The sequence below is a fragment of the Rhinoraja longicauda genome, chromosome 20 (assembly GCF_053455715.1).
Source record: "Rhinoraja longicauda isolate Sanriku21f chromosome 20, sRhiLon1.1, whole genome shotgun sequence".
NCBI lineage: Eukaryota > Metazoa > Chordata > Chondrichthyes > Rajiformes > Arhynchobatidae > Rhinoraja > Rhinoraja longicauda.
The window spans coordinates 20,028,073-20,046,438 of record NC_135972.1 but is presented as its reverse complement, the minus strand read 5'-3'; the positions used below and the strand labels follow the sequence as shown (position 1 = coordinate 20,046,438).

At 48.2% G+C, this 18,366-nt stretch overlaps 1 protein-coding gene across 2 annotated transcripts in view; it reads right to left on the bottom strand.

Moving 5' to 3' along the window:
- Positions 1-8,115: 8,115 nt before the first annotated feature.
- The window catches only part of LOC144603621 (serine/threonine-protein kinase 38-like), a 38,755-nt gene continuing 28,504 nt past the window's right edge, over positions 8,116-18,366 (bottom strand). For both annotated transcript variants that reach the window (XM_078417113.1, XM_078417114.1), the window contains exons 7-14: positions 17,219-17,373; positions 16,872-16,974; positions 15,484-15,545; positions 14,066-14,183; positions 12,616-12,739; positions 11,561-11,656; positions 10,621-10,712; positions 8,116-10,488 (exon numbers count right to left, since the gene is read on the bottom strand). In XM_078417113.1, coding sequence (XP_078273239.1) covers positions 10,361-10,488; positions 10,621-10,712; positions 11,561-11,656; positions 12,616-12,739; positions 14,066-14,183; positions 15,484-15,545; positions 16,872-16,974; positions 17,219-17,373 — 878 coding nt within the window. In that variant the 3' untranslated portion in view covers positions 8,116-10,360. The remainder of the gene's footprint in view (positions 10,489-10,620; positions 10,713-11,560; positions 11,657-12,615; positions 12,740-14,065; positions 14,184-15,483; positions 15,546-16,871; positions 16,975-17,218; positions 17,374-18,366) is intronic.

Here is an 18,366-nt window from a genome sequence, read left to right as displayed (position 1 = left end):
TTGTCCAAACATACTGTTAAGGTGTGAAGTTTATGAATTCTTGGAAAATAGGACAAAAATAATTTAGAAAAGTCCAAAAAAATCCATACAGAGCAAAGACCATCCAGGAAAGAATGCTACAATTAGCCCAGAGTCCTCCAAGCATGATTAGATGCAAAAAGCCTTGATCTGTAAATACCTCCATTAAAACCTTTATTAATCAGAGGACACTAATATTGCCATTGGTTTATTATTGTCACGTGTACCAAGACAGTGAAAAACTTTGTTTGCGTGCTATTCGGGAATCAGACTATACATGAGTATAATCAGACCCCACACAAGTATAACACATATTGCAAAGACAAAAATACCAGAGTGCAGAATATAGTGTTATAACTTTACAGTTACAGAGGAGGTGCAGATAAAACTAAGTACAAGGTCCACAATGAGGTAGGTTGAATGATCAGGACTACACTGGCTTTATGGGAGGACTGTTCAGTGGTCTTAACAACAGAAGGGAAGAAGCTGTTCTTGAGTCCAGGGGTAAGTGCTTTCAAGCTTTTGCATCTTCTGTCCCACGGGAGAGGGGAGAAGAGGGAATGACCAGGGTGTGACTAGTGCTTGATTACGGTGGCTGCTAACGTGAAACAGTGTGGCGTAGATGGAGTCGATGGTGGGGAGTCTGGTCTGTGTGATGGACTGGGCTACATCCATAACTATCTGCAACAGCTTGTGGTCTTGGACAGAGACCCAGTCATGATGCAACCCAATAGGATGCAATAGGACGAGGATCGGCGCAGTCAATGGATGTGGGTGGCTGGAGTGCAGGTATGAGTTGGTGGCAGTGACAGGCTTGAAGTTGATTCTGTACTGTACTGGGAGCCAGTGGAGAGAGGCCAGAATCGGGGTGATGTGGTCCCTTTTACGGGTACCCGTCAGGAGTCTCGCTGCGGCGTTTTGGACCAATTGCAGGCGGGACAGGGATGATTGGCTGATCCCAGTGTATAGGGAGTTGCAGTAGTCTAGGCGGGAGGAAATGAATGCGTGGATGATTTTTTCAATGTCGTCAAATTGGAGGAATGGTTTGATTTTAGCTATGGTACGAAGCTGGAAGAAGCTGGCTTTTACCACAGCGTTGACTTGCTTGTCAAACTTTAATGCAGAGTCAAATATCACACCAAGGTTTTTGACATGCGGTTTGACTAGGGAGGATAGGCTTCCAAGGCTGCCTGTTATCGTTTTGATGGAGTCGGGGGGGCCGAATAGGATGACCTCAGACCTCAAACCTGCTCTCGACAGTGGTAGTGTGGGGGCAGGTGCGGCTGCAAGCAGCCGGGGGGAGGTGGCACAAGCCGGGGACGGCGTGGACAGCTGTCGGTAGGTCCGTCCACTATAACCAAAATCTGTTATAAAAGGGTCTGTTAAACCGAGGGTTTACTGTAATTAAAAGGAAATATACACGGTGAGGAAAAAGGAAGGGAATGGATTATCAAACTATAGAAACAAAACTGCAGATGCTAGATTATACCAAAGATAGACACTAATTGCTGGAGTAACTCATCTGGAACCCATCTGAAGAAGGGTCCCGACCAGAAACATCACCCATCCCACTTCTCTGGAGAGAAATCCAGCCTGGCTCACTGAGTTACTCCAGCACCAGTGACTCAGCACTGAGTTACTTTGTCTATTTTAGCTCAAACAGCTGGCAGAAACTTGCTGAAGCAAGGATAAGCCAGCAAACTGGTTAGACTGGTTGGGCCACCAATCTCCAGTTTCCAGAGCGTTGGGATTTAAACAACACTCCTGCATCAATTGCAAAGCAAGATAATCACAGGTAATCACAATGGGAGAAGAGCTAATCTGAAACTTGCAGCCACATCAGCATGCAGAGCTTTGACAGGAAGAGCAAATGTGACTAGCCGACAGTGCCCTCCATAATGTTTGGGACAAAGACCCATCATTTATTTATTTGCCTCTGTACTCCACAATTTGAGATTTGTAATAGAAAAAAATCACATGTAGTTAAAGTGCACATTGTCAGATTTTAATAAAGGCCATTTTTATACATTTGGTTAACTATGTAGAACAGCAATGTTTATACATAATAATGTATTACATTTATATAGCGCTTTTCATACACTCAAAGACGCTTTACAGGGATTTAAAGAACATAGGGAAGTGAATAAATAGATAAATAAGTAAACGAACAGAGAAAGGAGACAGAAGGTGAGGTGACCTTCAGTGGTTGAAGGCAGTACTGAACAGGTGAGACTTCAGTGATGTTTTGAATGTGGTGAGTGAGGAGGAGTCTCTGACGGTTTGACTATGTCTCTGACATAGTCCCCCCCCCCCGTCCCCCCCCCCATTTCCAGGCACCATAATGTTTGGGACACATCAATGTTATGTAAATGAAAGTAGTCATGTTTAGTATTTTGTTGCATATCCTTTGTATGCAATGACTGCTTGAAGTCTGCAATTCATGGACATCACCAGTTGCTGGGTGTCTTCTCTGGTGATGCTCTGCCAGGCCTGTATTACAGCCATCTTTAGCTGATGCTTGTTTTGGGGGCTAGTCCCGTTCAGTTTTCTATTCAGTATATAAAAGGCATGCTCAATTGAGTTCAGATCGGGTGATTGACTTGGCCACTCAAGAATTGAACCTTTTTTAGCTTTGGAAAAACTCCTTTGTTGCTTTAGCAGTATGTTTGGGATCATTGTCTTGTTATAGAAAGAACTGCCGGCCAATGAGTTTTGAGGCATTTGTTTGAACTTCAGCAGATAGGATGTGTATACACTTCTGAATTCATTATGCTACTACCATCAGCAGTTGTATCATCAATGAAGATAAGTGAGCCAGTACCTTCAGCAGCCATACATGCCCAGGCCATATCACCCCCACCACCGTGTTTCACAGATGAGGTGGTATGCTTTGGATCTTAGGCAGTTCCTTCTCTCCTCCATACTTTGCTCTTGCCATCACTCTGATATGTTAATCTTCATCTCATCTGTCCACAAGACCTTTTTCCAGAACTGTGGTTGCTCTTTTAAGTACTTCTTGGCAAACTGTAACACGGCCATCCTATTTATGCGGCTAACCAGTGGTTTGCATCTTGCAGTGTACCCTCTGTATTTCTGTTCATGAAGTCTTCTGTGGACAGTGGACATTGACGAATCCACACCTGACTCCTGAAGAGTATTTCTGATCTGTCGGCAGGTGTTTGTTTTTTTTTCTTTATTGTAGAGAGAATTCTGCTGTCATCAGCTGTGGAGGTTTTCCTTGGCCTGCCAGTCCCTTTGCGATTAGTAAGCTCACCAGTGCTCTCTTTCTTAATGATGTTCCAAACAGTTGATTTTGGTAAGCCTAAGGTTTGGCTGATGTCTCTAACAGTTTTATTCTTGTTTGTCAGTCTCATAATGGCTTCGTTGACTTTCATTGGCACAACTTTGGTCCTCATGTTGATAAACAGCAATAAAAGTTTCCAAAGGTGATGGAAACACTGGAGAAAAGACTCGGTGTTTGAGAGCTCTCTTATACCTGCATTAAGGAGGCAATTAAACACACCTGAGTAATTACAAACGCCTGTGAAGCCATGTGTCCCAAGCATTATGGTGCCCTGAAATGTGGGGACTATGTATAAACACAGCTGTAATTATACATATGGTGAAACCAAAATGTATAAAAATATCCTTTAATAAAATCTGACAATGTGCACTTTAACCGCATGTGATTTTTTTCTATTACAAATCTCAAATTGTGGAGTGCAGAGGCAAATAAATAAATGATGGGTCTTTGTCCCAAATATTATGGAGGGCACTGTATCTCCACAACTCTGAGAAAGGGAGCTGAGGCAATGGGTCATTGTTAGAAGCTGTTTATTAAAGATGTTAGGAAATTCGGAGGAAAAATATTCAGGTAATCAGGTGAAGTCCACGTGGTTTTATGAAAGTAGCGTTGCATTTGAATCATTGTAACTTGCCTGGAACAGGCATTGCTCATAAGAACTAGAGTAGACTTTGAAAACATGGTGCCTCTTGCATGCGGGATATGTAAACTATTTCTGTACACTTGCTAATCGGGAATTAGGGGAATGACAATACTGTACTGGACTGTTTGTAAGAAAAATAATTTCACTTTGTTAGCACTCACATGTGACAATTAAAGCACCACTGGACCTGCTGTGGTGCAGGGGCAGTCGTAGTCTTACAGCACAGAAACAGGCCCTGTGGCCCAATGTGCCCATGCTGACCAACCTGCCCCATCTACACTAATCCCACCTGCACACATTTGGCCCATATCCCTCTAAACCTCTCCTATCCAAAGTGGGAAGTGGTGGATGTAACGTACTTAAAGATATTTGAAGAAGTGTTGTATTGGATTATTACAGAGTTCTATCTCTGTCCCGCCCACTCCCCTAACATTATTCTAAAGAAGGGTGTCGACCCAAAACGTCACCCATTCCTTCTCTCCAGAGGTGCTGGCTGTCCCGCTGAGTTACTCCAGCATTTTGTGTCTACCATACACCTACCATGCTCTGTGTGAAAAGGTTACCCCTCTGGCTCTTATTAAAGCTTTCCTTTCTTAGCTTAAACCTATGCCCTCTAGTTTTTAATTCCCCTTCTCTGGGTAAAATACTGTATTACCCTATCTATTTTCATGATTTTATACCTCCATAAGATAATTTCGGCCTCCAGAACTCCCAGGAATAAAATCCTAGACTGCTTAACCTCTCCCTGTCGCCCAGCCCCTGAAGGCTATAAACCATAAGCTATAGGAGTAGGATTGGGCCATTCGGCCCATCAAGTCTGCTCTGCCACTTGATTGCGGCTGATCTATATTCCCCCACGAGTCCTGGCAACATTCTCATAAATCTTCGCTGCATTCCTTCCAGCTTAATAATATCCTTCCTTTAGGATGACCAAAACTGAAGCGAGTTCGTCTCTAAGGGTGCTTGATTGGCCCTTTAGTAAGTGCACAGTATCTGCTTGGGGTGAAGTCATCAGCGCAGGGCAAGGAAGCCACCTCATTCCACCAGCCGGGAGATGATATTATCCCGCTGCTATGGGAAGGATGTTGTTAAACTGGAAAAAGCGCAGGATGTTGGATGTTGCCAGGACTCGAGGGCCTGAGCTGGAGGGAGAGGTTGAACAGGCTAGGACTTTATTCACAGGAGGGGTGATCTTATAGAGGTGTATAAAATCATGAGGGGAATGGGTTAGATGAACGCATGGTCTTTTAACCCCATGTTAGGGGAATCACCCCTAACAGGTTCACCGTCGGTTTTCTGGCATCCTCGGTTCCATATCCTTTTTAATGATTCATTTTGTCGGGCCTACGGGGGTCAGGGCCTACGAGAGGAGTCCAACGATACTGGAACAGGCCGCCGGCAGCCCGAGGTACCAACCCACAAAGTTGACCTCGTAAGTTGGCGATGGGAATGGATCTGCCAGCTCCAGCCGGGCCGGAGTTCCAGAACCATGGCCACAGGGAGCAAATCCAACCCACCGATCAGCCCCGCGCCCCGGCAGTCCCGATGAGGTTGAGATCGGCCGCCTCACCTGGCCTAGGTGCCACATTTTCAGGGGGACTTCCAGCGGAGATTTTTAAGTGCACTCTCTTATTTGTTTTACAAGGGAGGGTGGGTAGATGTTGGTGGTTCTTTGATGTGGTTTATGTGAAGCCTATCTACGTCTGGGTGAGGATCAAAGAGCTCCAAATTAGATACAGGGCAGGTGCATAGAAAACCTAACATTTACACCTTTGGCCTCTACTGTGCTGCTAATTGTATGTTAACTTTCTACATTTACATTGCAAGATTACTGCATGTGCTCCAGCAGGATGAGGTTCTACAATGCTTGAACAGTCTGCTTACTGTCTTGAGACTGAGTTAATCATGTTAACAAGGGCCTCAGCTGTTTATAATCTGCGTCAATGATTCAGATGAAAGGATGGATGGAGCGAGTGGAAAAAATCAGCAGTGACATTTGCTAGAGTTGGTGAAAAATTAGTTGAAATGGTGCCAGATGGAAATGTGACTTTGGTAGAAAGGATAACAACACGTTTTATTTAAAAAATAGTGAACAACTAGTCAACATCCCCGAGAGGTCGTCTGTCGATCCTCGCCACAGATGCTGCCTGACGCGCTGAGTTCCTCCAGCACGTTGTGTTTTGCTCAGGATTCCAGCATCTGCAGTTCCTTGTGTCTCCAACTAGATGACGTTGTTGAGCTGGTTTTTGCTGAAAACGCAAATCCAGCAAACAATGAGGAAAGAAAAAAAGCACAAAGTGCTGGAAGAACTCAGCGGGTCAGCCAGGCAGCATCTGTGGAGGGAATGGACAGGCAATATTTTGGCTTGAAGATAGACACAAAAAGCTGGAGTAACTCAGCGGGACAGGCAGCATCTCTGGAGAGAAGGAATGGGTGATGTTTCGAATCGAGACCCCTCAACGTTGTGGTTTGGGTTGTCTGATTTGAGTATGGGTGAGAAAGCTGTAAAAGATGGGGATGGGACAAAGTCTGGCAAATGATAGGTGGATGGATACAGGGGAGGGTGGATAATTGGCAGATAGGTGGAGTAAATGACAAAAGGAGACAAAAGAGTGTCAGATGAGTGAAATGTAAAGCTGGAGGGAGGGATAATGGGACAGGGGGAGACAAAAGGGGAATGTCGGGGTTAGTGGTGGAAGAGATGAGTGGACGGAGGAGGGGGAAGTAGTAGGGTGACTAGGATGGCGGGAGAAATGAGTGTGCATGGGATGGGAGGGAGGCAGGGGAAGAGGAGGGGTGGGGCCAGGTTTTAGTTGAAACTAGAGAATTCAATGTTCATACCAGTGGGTTGTAAAGGCCCACTCTCCCAGGGAAAATAACATTGATCTTCATTGCAAAATAATTGAAGTACACAAGTAAAACTAATCTTTTTCAAGGGGTGTGGGCCTTACGGGCTGAGCCAGCAGTTAATTACCCATCCCTAATTACCCTTGAGAAGGTGGGGGTGTGCTGCCTTCTTGGATCCCTGCAGTCCTTGGGATGTGGGTCCCTTGGTGGTGTCATGTAGGGAGTGCCAGGACTTTGACCCAGAGACGGTGAAGAAACGGCTATATATTTCCAAGTCGGGACGGTGTGTGGCTTGGAGGGAACGATCCCCCTGCGTTTGCTGCCCTTGTCTGTCTAGCTGGCCGAGGCAGTGGCCTCGGTAGATGCTGTCCATGGGGTCTCAGTGAGTTGCTGTGGTGCATCCTGTAGATGGTGCAAGCTACTGCGACTGTGTGTCGGTGGCAGAGAGTGAAGGGTTGTAGATGGTGTGCTGATCAAGCACGCTGCCATGTCTAGTATTTCATTGATGTTTTGAGTGAATAAGCTGTCCCCGAGGTCCCTCTTAAATCAATCCCCTCTTACCTGAAGTCTATGTCTTCTTGATTCCCCAACCACGTAGAATCCTCTAGGTTGTAGAATCATCTACCCTGGGGAAAAGACTGAGCATTCATTTTATCCAATCCCTCATGATTTTATACACCTCTGTTAGGTCACATCTTGGCCTCCTGCGCTCCAAGGAACAAAGTCTTAGCCTGCACAACCTCTCCCTATAGCTAGGGCCCTCAAGTCCTGGCAACATCCTCATAAATCCTCTTTGCACTCTTTGTAGCTTAATGGCATCTTTCCAACAGCAGGATGACCAAAACCCTCCAAGTGTGGCTCATGGTTAACAGGGAAGTCGAGAATTCAATTATACTTTATTGTCACAGGGACCAAGGTGCAGTGAGATTCTCTTGGTTTTTGCATACAACCTGGTAAAATCACACAGCAGAATTCACCGAGCCAGTGCACAATTGTCCCCATGTTTTGGCGCCGACAGAGTCACAAAGAGTTAATCGAACAGTCTTATCTTCTGCTCGCAGCGGTGAAAGGAACTGGTACAACTCCGACACCTGCAGTGAATTGTTCGCACTTCAACATTTAACAATGTTCTGACTGTAAATATCAATCAGACAATGAAAGGCGTGTGTGGAGGAGGCGATGTAAGATTAAGAAAGGATGTGACCAGTGTGGCTCTTTTTGGTAGACAATAAGGTACCAGGACAAACCAAGTAAAAATCAAGCTACATTTATCAACAATTTTTTATCATCAAGATACCGAACATTTAACTTGTAATAAAACAACTGAACTTCAAGTCTGAACAAATAAATGGTCTAATTCATTCGATTACATTATTAATTAACCAAGCACGTTTAATAAACATACATGTCACACATGAGGTACCACCGGTATGGTCCCCCTGGGCACTCGATGTCTTTCACGCATAGAAATGAACCAAATAAATAAAACATCAAAAAAGTTATAAAACTGCTTTATCATACTTTTAAACAAAATGTACAACATTTCAGTACAGAATATTCTAAATGACCGCAGGACAATGTTGTCCACAGGAACAGGGTGAGAAAGGATCTTTGGTATTTTTATAAATATAAAACAAAATATCACACAGTCCCCACCAGTGCCAGAGGCAGCACAGTAAATAGCCAACTGAGATCAGAGCACACATTGTCGGCAGCACCAAAGATAGACACAAAATAGCTGGAGTAACTCAGCGGGTCAAGCAGCATCTCTGGAGAGAAGGAACAGGTGACGTTTGAGGGTTGAGACCCTTCTTCAGGTGTTGGCAGCACCTTCCGTGCCCTACATACTGACTTTAGAGATACAGCACGAAAACAGACCCTTCAGTTCACCGACTCCACACAGACCAGCGGTCACCCTGTACACTAGCACTATCCTGCACAGGGTAGACAATTTTACCAAAGCCAATTAACCTATAAACCTGTATGTCTTTGGAGTGTGGGAGGAAACCAGAGCACTCGGAGAAAACACAAGCAGTCACAGGGAGAACGAACAAACCTTGTACAGACAGCTCCCGAGGACAGGATCGAACCCTGGTATCTGGCGTTGTGTGGCAGTGGCTCTACACGCTGTGCCACTGTTCTACCCTAAATTGTGGGGTTCAGTCACGCAACTGGTAGAACTGCTGCCTCACAACGCCAGGGACCTGGGTTCCATCCTGACCTCAGAACTAGTGTGAGCAGGTGGTGAATGGTCGACATGGACTTGATGGGCCGAAGGGCCTGTATCTTTCAATTAATCAATAAAACATAACTCCATCTGATGCACAGCAGTAGATAGCTCGGATACTAATACAACTCCTGCTTGTCAATGGAAGGGATGGGACCAGTGTATACACAAGACCTATTTCTATAGCACCAACTTACGACTTTGGAAAGGACCAAACTCACCCATTGGAACGACCCACACCACCCTGGCCACGCTCCCATCTTGTTGCTACCATGAGGAAGAAAGTACAGGAGCCTGAAAACTGTGACCTCCAGGTTCATGAACAGCTTCTTACCAGCAAGCATCAGGTTCTTGATCACTGCACAACACTAACCTCAGCAACTGCGATCTTCTACAAACTGGGTCTTTGGTTGCACTACGGACTTTAGTTTGCCACTATTACAGTTACCTAGTGCTACGGTGATTATATTTTTGATTATTGTAGATTTATTTATGTGTTATTAGGTTAATGTGCCTGTAAAGCTGTAGCAAGTAAGAATTCCATTATCAGTACATATGACAATTAAACCCTCTTGACTATAGTAAAGTACAGCTAACATTGTAAGTTTTAGGGAGACACTCACATGTGGCAATTTACACACTGCAAGCAGCAAGTTAGTCATTGTCATATAGCGTGGAAACAGGCCCTTCGGCCCAACTTGCCCATACCGACCAACATGTCCTATCGATTGTTAAAGTTGTTAACGATCAGTTCCTGTGTTTATCAGCGACTTTGCTCATCCCCGGTGTACCACGGAGAACCTCCTTGCTCGTCTTTGTGGAATCACACAGGACTTTGTACATCCACCGAGACATTAGAAAGGCCCCTGGTTTAATGGTGCACCTGGAGGCTCCGACAGTGCGGCCCTCCCTCGTTATTGCACTGCATTGTCCTCGAGTCTGTGGAGTGGGGTTCGAGTCCCAGGCGGAGAGTGTGATCCTAATTCAACCCACCATGAGGTGCCTACCCGAGGCCCAATCTCCTCCTGTCCTTCAACGGGTCCCCGGCCTCCACCTCTTGTCCTTCCACCGCCCGTTTCGGAGTTGTCTCTCTGCAAATAATGCTGCCTCATTCAGTAACAGTGCGTGGCATAACTAGATCATTTCACCAGTGGCCCCCACAGCTCAAACAGCCATACGTAGGACTTTTAATAATCTTGCACGTCCGGTTTCTGCTGCTCTTGTCCCAAGCACCGTTACAGCAGTGGGCTTCTAATCCAGGGGAACTTTCATCGACTTGGACATTCTGGACGTGAAGGGTCAGGTGCCTGGGAAATCTACCTCAAAGGTTCTCCGACTTCATGTAAGACGGGATGGTTCCCCGAGCCGTCAGCCCCTCGAACCTCTTGTACGTATAGTTGATGAAGACCCAATCCTTTGACTTGTAGTCGCACTCCGCCTCATTCGGCACTGGAATCAAAAGCAATGCGTCAGGGCCACAGGTTTGCTCGCAGTCACTTCTCTAAACTAAACTAAATTTTGATGTCCAAATCAAACACCAGAACTGCCAATTTGCTACAAGTCCGACCAAGTCTCTCATACCTGGCTGTAGGATGTCAGAGTCGGGAAACTCATCAAAATTGGAAGTGTCGTCTATACTTCTTATTTCGATGGGGATCGCTGCCGGGCGCTCCCTGCCACACAGAAATGCACAAACGTTAATACTCCGCACAAACAGACCCTTCGTTACACCACCCGTTGTACTTGTGCACGGCTTGATTGTACTCATGTGGAAAAGGTGCAGAGAAGGTTTACGAGGATGTTGCCAGGACTCGAGGGCCTGTGCTATAGGGGGAGGTTGAGCAGGCTAGGACCCTATTCGTTGGAGCGCAGGAGCATGAAGGGTGATCTTAAAGAGGTGGACAAAATCATGTGAGAGAAACAGATCGGGTAGATGCGTAGAGTCTCTTGCCTAGAGTAGGGGAATTGAGAACCAGTGGACAGAGATTTAAGGTGAGGGGAATAGGAACTTAAGGGGAAGCTTTTTCACACAAACAGTGGAGGACGGATGGAACGAGCTGCTGGAGGAGGTAGTTGAGGCAGTTATTAGTGTAACGTTTTAGAAACATTTAGACAGGTACATGGATGGCACAGGTTTAGAGGGATAAGGGTCAAATGCAGGCAGGTGGGACTAGTGTAGATGAGACATGTTGGTTGGTGTGGGCAAGTTGGGCTGAAGAGTCTGTTTCACGCTCTCTGACTATGTATGGTGTAATTTGACTTGTGTGATCAGACAAACTTTATCACTGTATCTCTGTACACGTGAAAATGATAAATCAGTAATCCCATACCAATAATAAACCAATAGCTGGTATAATCTCCTTACTATTTAACCCTTGGAGCCCGGGAATCATTCCTTGAACATATCCTCCCCTCTCCTGGGTGAATGGTACATCTGCCCGGGCCCCAATTCCATGTCCCCGCCCAAACCCACCATCAACCACACCTCTCCCTCTCTCTGCCGTCCCGATCGTCGCGTTACCTGGTGTGCTCCCAGTCTATTCCTTCGAAGAACGCGTGGTTTTTAATCTCCTCCACGCCACCGGCACCAATCCTCTCACCAGCAGCGCAACAAAATCTGGCAACAGGCAAGAACATAGAACAGTACAGCACAGGAACAGGCCCTTCGGCCCACAATGCCCGCTCCTAACGTGATGCCAAGATAAACTAATCTACTGTTCCTGCATGTGATCCAATTCCTTCCATTCCCTGCACATCAATGTGCCTTTCTGAAAGCCTCTTCAATGCCTCTATCATATCTATCTCCACCACCACCCCTAGCAGCCCACTCCAGACACCCACTACTCTCTGTGTAAAAAACCCGCCTGGCACATCTCCTTTAAAGCGTTGCCTCTCTCACCTTATAGCTGAGCCCTCTATTGGTGGACATTTCCACCCTGGGGAAAAATGTTCTGACTGGCCACTTTCTGTTGTTTTTGTCCAAGTCTATGTTCAGAAGGCCGGAGGTCATAGCAGCAGAATTAGGACATTCGGCCCATCGAGTCTGCTCTGCCTTCAATCACGGCTGATGTGTATTTCCCTCTCAACCCCATTCTTCTGCCCGTAGCCTTCGACGCCCTTACTCATCAAGAATCTCCGTTTTAAAAATACCCAATGTGACTGTGATGCTGCTGTTAGCAATATCTTCGTTGGGTCTGTACGGTGGTACAGTGGCACAGCCAGCGTCAGTGTGGCTGCCCTGCAGCGTCAGAGTCCTAGGTTCGACCCTGACTACGGGTGCTGTCTAAATGGAGTTTGCACGTATCCCGTGAGGATTTTCGCCGGGAGCTCCAGTTTCCTCCCACACTCCAAAGGCGTATAGGTTTGTAAGCTAATTGGCTTCGGTAAAATTGTAAATTGTGCCCAATGTGTAGGATAGTGCGAGAGCGCGGTGGGCCGAAGGGCCTGTTGCCGCGCTGTATCTCCAAACGAAACTAAATTGTACCCCACACCGTAGCGCTGCGTAGGACAATAAACCGAGACTCGAGACTGTGCAAGCCTGGATGCGCCGGTCACGGAATGGTGCAGAGGAGCTACCTGAGAATCAGACCCCGCGCTCTCTCGGAGACGGGAACCTCCGGTGGGAAGGTCAGGGTCTCCCTCCAGTTCATCACTTTGCGGTAGGTTTCCTGAGGACTCTCCGAACAGAAAGGAGGGTAGCCTGCAAAAATGGGCATCGTACACAGTCAACGCCCCCTTACGGAGCCACACAAGTAAACCACCAACAGCGCTTTAGATTGTATCTGAAACATGATCAAGAATGGGCACGTGGTACATGGAGAATAGGCACACGGATAGGACAGGTTTAGAGGGATATGGGTCAAACGCTGGCAGGTGGGACTAGTGCAGATGGGGCATGTTAGTCGGTGTGGGCAGGTTGGGCCATAGGACCTGTTTCCACACTGCATAACTCTATAACTACCTGTGAATCGATGCGCCTATTCAACATCCTCTTAAACACTACTAACGTGTCTCCCTCCACCCAGACACCTACAACCCCCCGTGTAAAAACTTTGCCCCTCTCACCTTGAAGCTTTGCCCTCTAATACTTGACATTTCCACCCTGGGGAAATGGTTGTGGCTGTCTAGCTTACCTGCGCATCTTGTAATTTTATATACCAAGACCAACTGTTATTTGCCAACCCATGATGCATATCCCCCCCCGTTTCCTGCATATCAATGTGCCCATCTAAAAGCCTCTTAAACGGCACTCTCGTAACTGCCCACTACCACCCCCTGGCAGCCCATTCTAGGCATTCACCAGCTCGTGTAAAACAAACATGACCCGGACATCTCCTTTAAACTTTGCTTCTTTCACTTTAAAGCTATCCTGAGAATAAGGTTCTGACTGTCTACACTATCTCTGCCCCTCATAGTTTTTATACCTGTCAGGTCTCCCCATAACTTCCAGTGTTCCAGAGAAAACAATCCAAGTCTGTTCATCCTCTCCCTATAGATAATATTCTCCAGGCACCATTCTGGTCAACCTCCTCTGCACCAAAGATACTAGAGGAACAAGATGGACCACTCCGTTGAAATCGCCTATACTGAAGTGCAGTACGCAAAGGAGCCATTTTAGTAAGCAAAACCCGCCGTTCGCTATGCCTCTCGCAGTGTAATCAGTGTTTTGGGGGAACAGTATGTGCGATGATACCATCAAAATGCAGAATATATCTCATCTATCAATTCACAGATTTTTATTATTTTTCTTTAAAAATGTTTCTGCACGTTTCTGCCTACTAAAATGGCGCCATGGCATACTACGGTTTTTAGGATCGAGTGGTCCATCTTGCTCCTCTAGTATCTTTGCTCCAAAGCCTCCATATCTGCCTGTAATGGACGACCGGATATGCACGCAATGCTCCAATTGGCCAGTGCATTCACCAGAGGCGCTGCCTGCGGTGGGTCTAGAGAAGGTGATTGGCTGGCGGTCAGACATTTCCATTGGCTCGTGGCAAACCCCGAAGCGGATTGGCTGTGGACGTACCTATCAGCATTTCGTACATGATGACCCCCAAGGACCACCAATCGCAGAGCTTGTTATATCCGTTCTGCATGAACACCTCTGGGGCAATGTAATCAGGGGTCCCAACTGTGGAATATGCCTGAAATGTGGACAGAAAAACAGTAAATGCTCAAGTAACTCAGCGGGTTAAGCAGCAGCTCTGGTTCAGGCCGGGACCCATCTTCAGACTGATGGGGGGGGGGGGGGGGGGAGAGAAAGCTGGGAGGAGGGGCAGTACAAAGCCTGGTGAGTGATAGGTGGATATAGGCGGCGGGGGGGAGGAAAGCTGGGAGGAGGGGCAGCACAAAGCCTGGTGAGTGATAGGTGGATATAGGCGGGGGGGAGGAAAGCTGGGAGGTGGGGCAGCACAAAGCCTGGTGAGTGATAGGTGGATATAGGCGGGGGGGGGGGGGGGGTGGAGGTGGATAGGCAATTAGTACAAAGGCCAGAGATGAAAAAACAGATGGTGTGAGACAAAAGGATTAAAGATTGCAAATTGTGAAGCCAGATGAAGGAATGAAGGTGGAGGGGAGGGGGAGGAGGATGGAGTAGATGCAAGTCCAGGAGGGGATGGGGAGATTACAATGTTGCTCGAGTTTAGAACATTTGGCAGGTAAATGTTCGAAGGTAAGGGTAAAGCTCCCGGGGGGCCGCGGGCCACTGCCACACTCCGACAGCAGGCCTGGCTCGCCCACCGCGGGACCAGGAACCCACCTGGAGTGGGAGCCTCTTCAGAGACTCATCTCCAGCCCGCCCCGAGGACCGGGAACCAGAGAGGAGGGTGGAGGAAGCGGCGGACGCTGGACATCGGGCCGGTGAGAAGAACCGGGGAGGGGTGTCTCACCTTCCGCCCCCTCAAGGTCGGCTGCGGGAGGCTGGGGCACGAAGGTTGAAGGTGGCCGGGCGAGGAGAGGGACAACGGTTTGCAGGATGATCCGGGCGGAGGCGATGACTGCAACGGGCCTTTATGGCCAATTGTAGCTGGGACTGTGAAATGGTGCCAAAACCTGGCGACTCTTGCATGTGGTCCAAGCGGGATGTTTCTACGCATTGTGTACATAATCTGGGATTGCATTTATGTATGGCAATAATTTTACTGAAGATAGACACAATAGCTGGAGTAACTCAGCGGGGGAAAAAGGAATTTCACTGCACCTTGGTGCACGTGATAATAAAAGGACCACTGACCATCGAGGTGTAAAACACACCCCACTTCCCCAGAAAACCAACCCGGGACACACAGAGGCAATACTTCCATAAGGGGCCATTAGACTTGCAGCGAGTGAGAATGCCACTGTTCCATTGCTGGAACAGGTGATGAGTAAACACTCCTGACTCTGGCAAACACACCCACCGCCCTCCGTCCGAGGCAGACGCTGCAAGTCAGGGCGAGATCTCACCAGCTGCCGCCGGTTCTTCTTCCAAGTTTCTGCTTTCCGTTTTGAGTTCATGTCCTGAAAGGCTGAAGGGGAGGGGGGGATTAGAAAGTGGCAACGCAAGCAGATAGAATGCTCAACGAGGTGTGCAATACGCTTGCCTTCATCGGTCAGGGCACGGAGTAGAAGAACGAGGAGGTCATGGGGCGACACGGTGGTGCGGCGGTAGAGTTGCTGCCTTACAGCGAATGCAGCGCCGGAGACTCAGGTTCGATCCTGACTACGGGCGCCGTCTGTACGGAGTTTGTACGTTGTCCCCGTGACCTGCGTGGGTTTTCTCCGAGATCTTCGGTTTCCTCCCACACTCCAAAGACGTACAGATATGTCGGTTCATTGGCTGGGTAAATGTAAAAATTGTCCCTAGTGTGTGTAGGATAGCGTTAATGTGCGGGGATCGCTGGGCGGCGCGGACCCGGTGGGCCGAAGGGCCTGTTTCCGCGCTGTATCTCTAAAAAATCTGTATCTCTAAAAAAAAAATCTGTAGGAATTTTGTTCAGGCCGCACTTAGAGCATCGAGTGCAGGTCTGGTCGCCCCCGTTACTGGACGGATGTGGAGGCTCTGGAGAGGGGGCGCAGGAGGTTTACAAGAATGATGCCTGGATTAGAGCGTGTTAGCTACAGGGAGAGGTTGGATAGACTTGGATTGTTTCTCTGGAGGGTCGCTGGCTGAGGGAAGACCTGATAGAAGTATATAAAATTATGAGAGGCACAGTGGTCAGTCAGAACCTATTTCACAGGATGGAAATTTCAGACCAGTGGGCATAGTTTTGAGGCGAGAAAGGCAAACTTTAGAGATGTGCAGGGCAGGTTTTCTTTTTAACACCGTGAGTGGTGGGTGCCATGAACGCGCTGCCAGTGGTGGTGGTGCTGGCAGACACAACAGTGGCATTTAAGAGACTTTTGGATAGGCACATGGATATGCAGGGAATGGAGGTATAGGAATCACTTGCAGGCAGATTAGACACAAAATGCTGGAGTAACTCAGCGGGTCAGGCAGCAACTCTGGAGAGAAGGAATGGGTGACGTTTCGGGTCAAGACCCTTCTTCACACATGTATGAAGAAGGGTCTCGACCCGAAACGTTACTCTCCAGAGATGTTGTCTGTCCCACTGAGTTACTCCAGCATTTTGTCTCTACCTTCGATTTAAACTAACATCTGCAGTTCTTTCCTACACAGGCAGATAAGTTGATCTTGGCATCATGTTCGGCACAGACATTGTGGGCTGAAGGGCCTGTTGCTATGCTGTACTGGTCTATGCTATGGAGGTGTGCACCAGGTGGTTACTGGGCCGTGTGTGGAGTATGTTGTCGGGCTGTGGGGTGCCCGCGGAAGTCTCTGAGAATGAACTTACTGAAGTTACTGGGGGGGCTGCGGGTGAGGTTGCGATAGAACTCGGTCCTGTGAGCTTTCTTCAGTCCCGTACACAGACCAAAGTCCGAGAGCTTCACGTGTCCCTGCGAAAGAGCAAGATGGAGATCTGTTTTAAACAGCAGCAGAGAATCAACCCACCCATCCCCGACACACACTGAATCCAATGCAGCCCTGGGTGGCCGAGACACAGAGGGAGAGAGAGAAAGAGGGAGAGGGAGACGCAGGGGGAGAGTGAGAAAGAGAGGGAGACGGAGAGGGAGACGGAGAGGGAGACGGGTGGGGGATATCTACCGCTGTACCCGTACTCGGAGCTGGGTCAGGGCTCACCCTGCTGTCTAGGAGGAGGTTGTCGGGTTTGATGTCCCTGTGGATGAAGCCCATCTGGTGGATGCAGTCGATGGCCAGCACTGTCTCGGCGATGTAAAACCGCGCCTCCTCGTTCGCCAGCGTGTCCTTCTTCATCAGCAACGTCATCATGTCCCCTGGTGGCAGAAGCGGGCGCTGTCAATGGGGCGATGGACAGACAGGCGGGGACAATGGGGCGAGGTCGCCTTGGGGCCAGGGGGCGGTCGGCATTCACTGGCCCGTCACCAACGCCTGCTGGAGAGGGAGGGGGAGAGCACGACTGCCCTCCGAGTGAACACGTTGTCCCTGAGGTCCCTCGTAAATCTCTACCCCTCTCACTTTGGCGGGTTGGACTTGGTGGACCGAGGGGCTTGTCCCCATGCTTTATCTCTGTACTAACCCGAACTATCTGTCCAAATGTCTTTTAAAAGTCACAATTGTATCTGCTTCTACAGCTTCCTCCGGCTGCTCATTCCAGATACGGACTACCCTCTGAGTCTGAAGAAGGGTCTCAACCCGAAACATCACCCATTAGATCAGTCTGAAGAAGGATCTCGACCCGAAACATCACCCATTCCTTCTCTCCTGAGATGCTGCCTGACCTGCTGAGTTACCCCAGCATTTTGTGATACCCTCTGAGTGAAACAGTTGCTCCTGAGGTTCCACTTAAATCTCTTCCCTCTCACCTTAAGCCTATGCCCTCTAGTTTTAGCATCCTCTACTCTGGGGGAAAAAGACTGTGAGCGTTCACTTTATCCATGCCCCTCATAATCTTGTACGCCTCAATAAGGCCACCCCTCAGCCTCCGACTTCTAAGGATAAACGTCCCACCTCTCCATATAACTCAAGCCCGCAAGCCCAGGTAACTTCCTGGTGAATCTCCTCTGCATCCTTTCAAACTTAATGACACCCTTCCTGCAGCTGGGCGACCAGAACTGGACACATGGAAGTAATGAAGAACGGTCTGAAGGAGGGTCTCGGCCCGAAACGTCACCCATTCCTTCTCCACCGAGATGCTGCCCGTCCCGTTGAATTACTCCAGCATTTTGTGTCTAACATGGAAGTAATATCTTCTATGTCACCCGTACCTAATCCAAACCTTCCTCGGCAACGCCCCGCCCACCCCACAG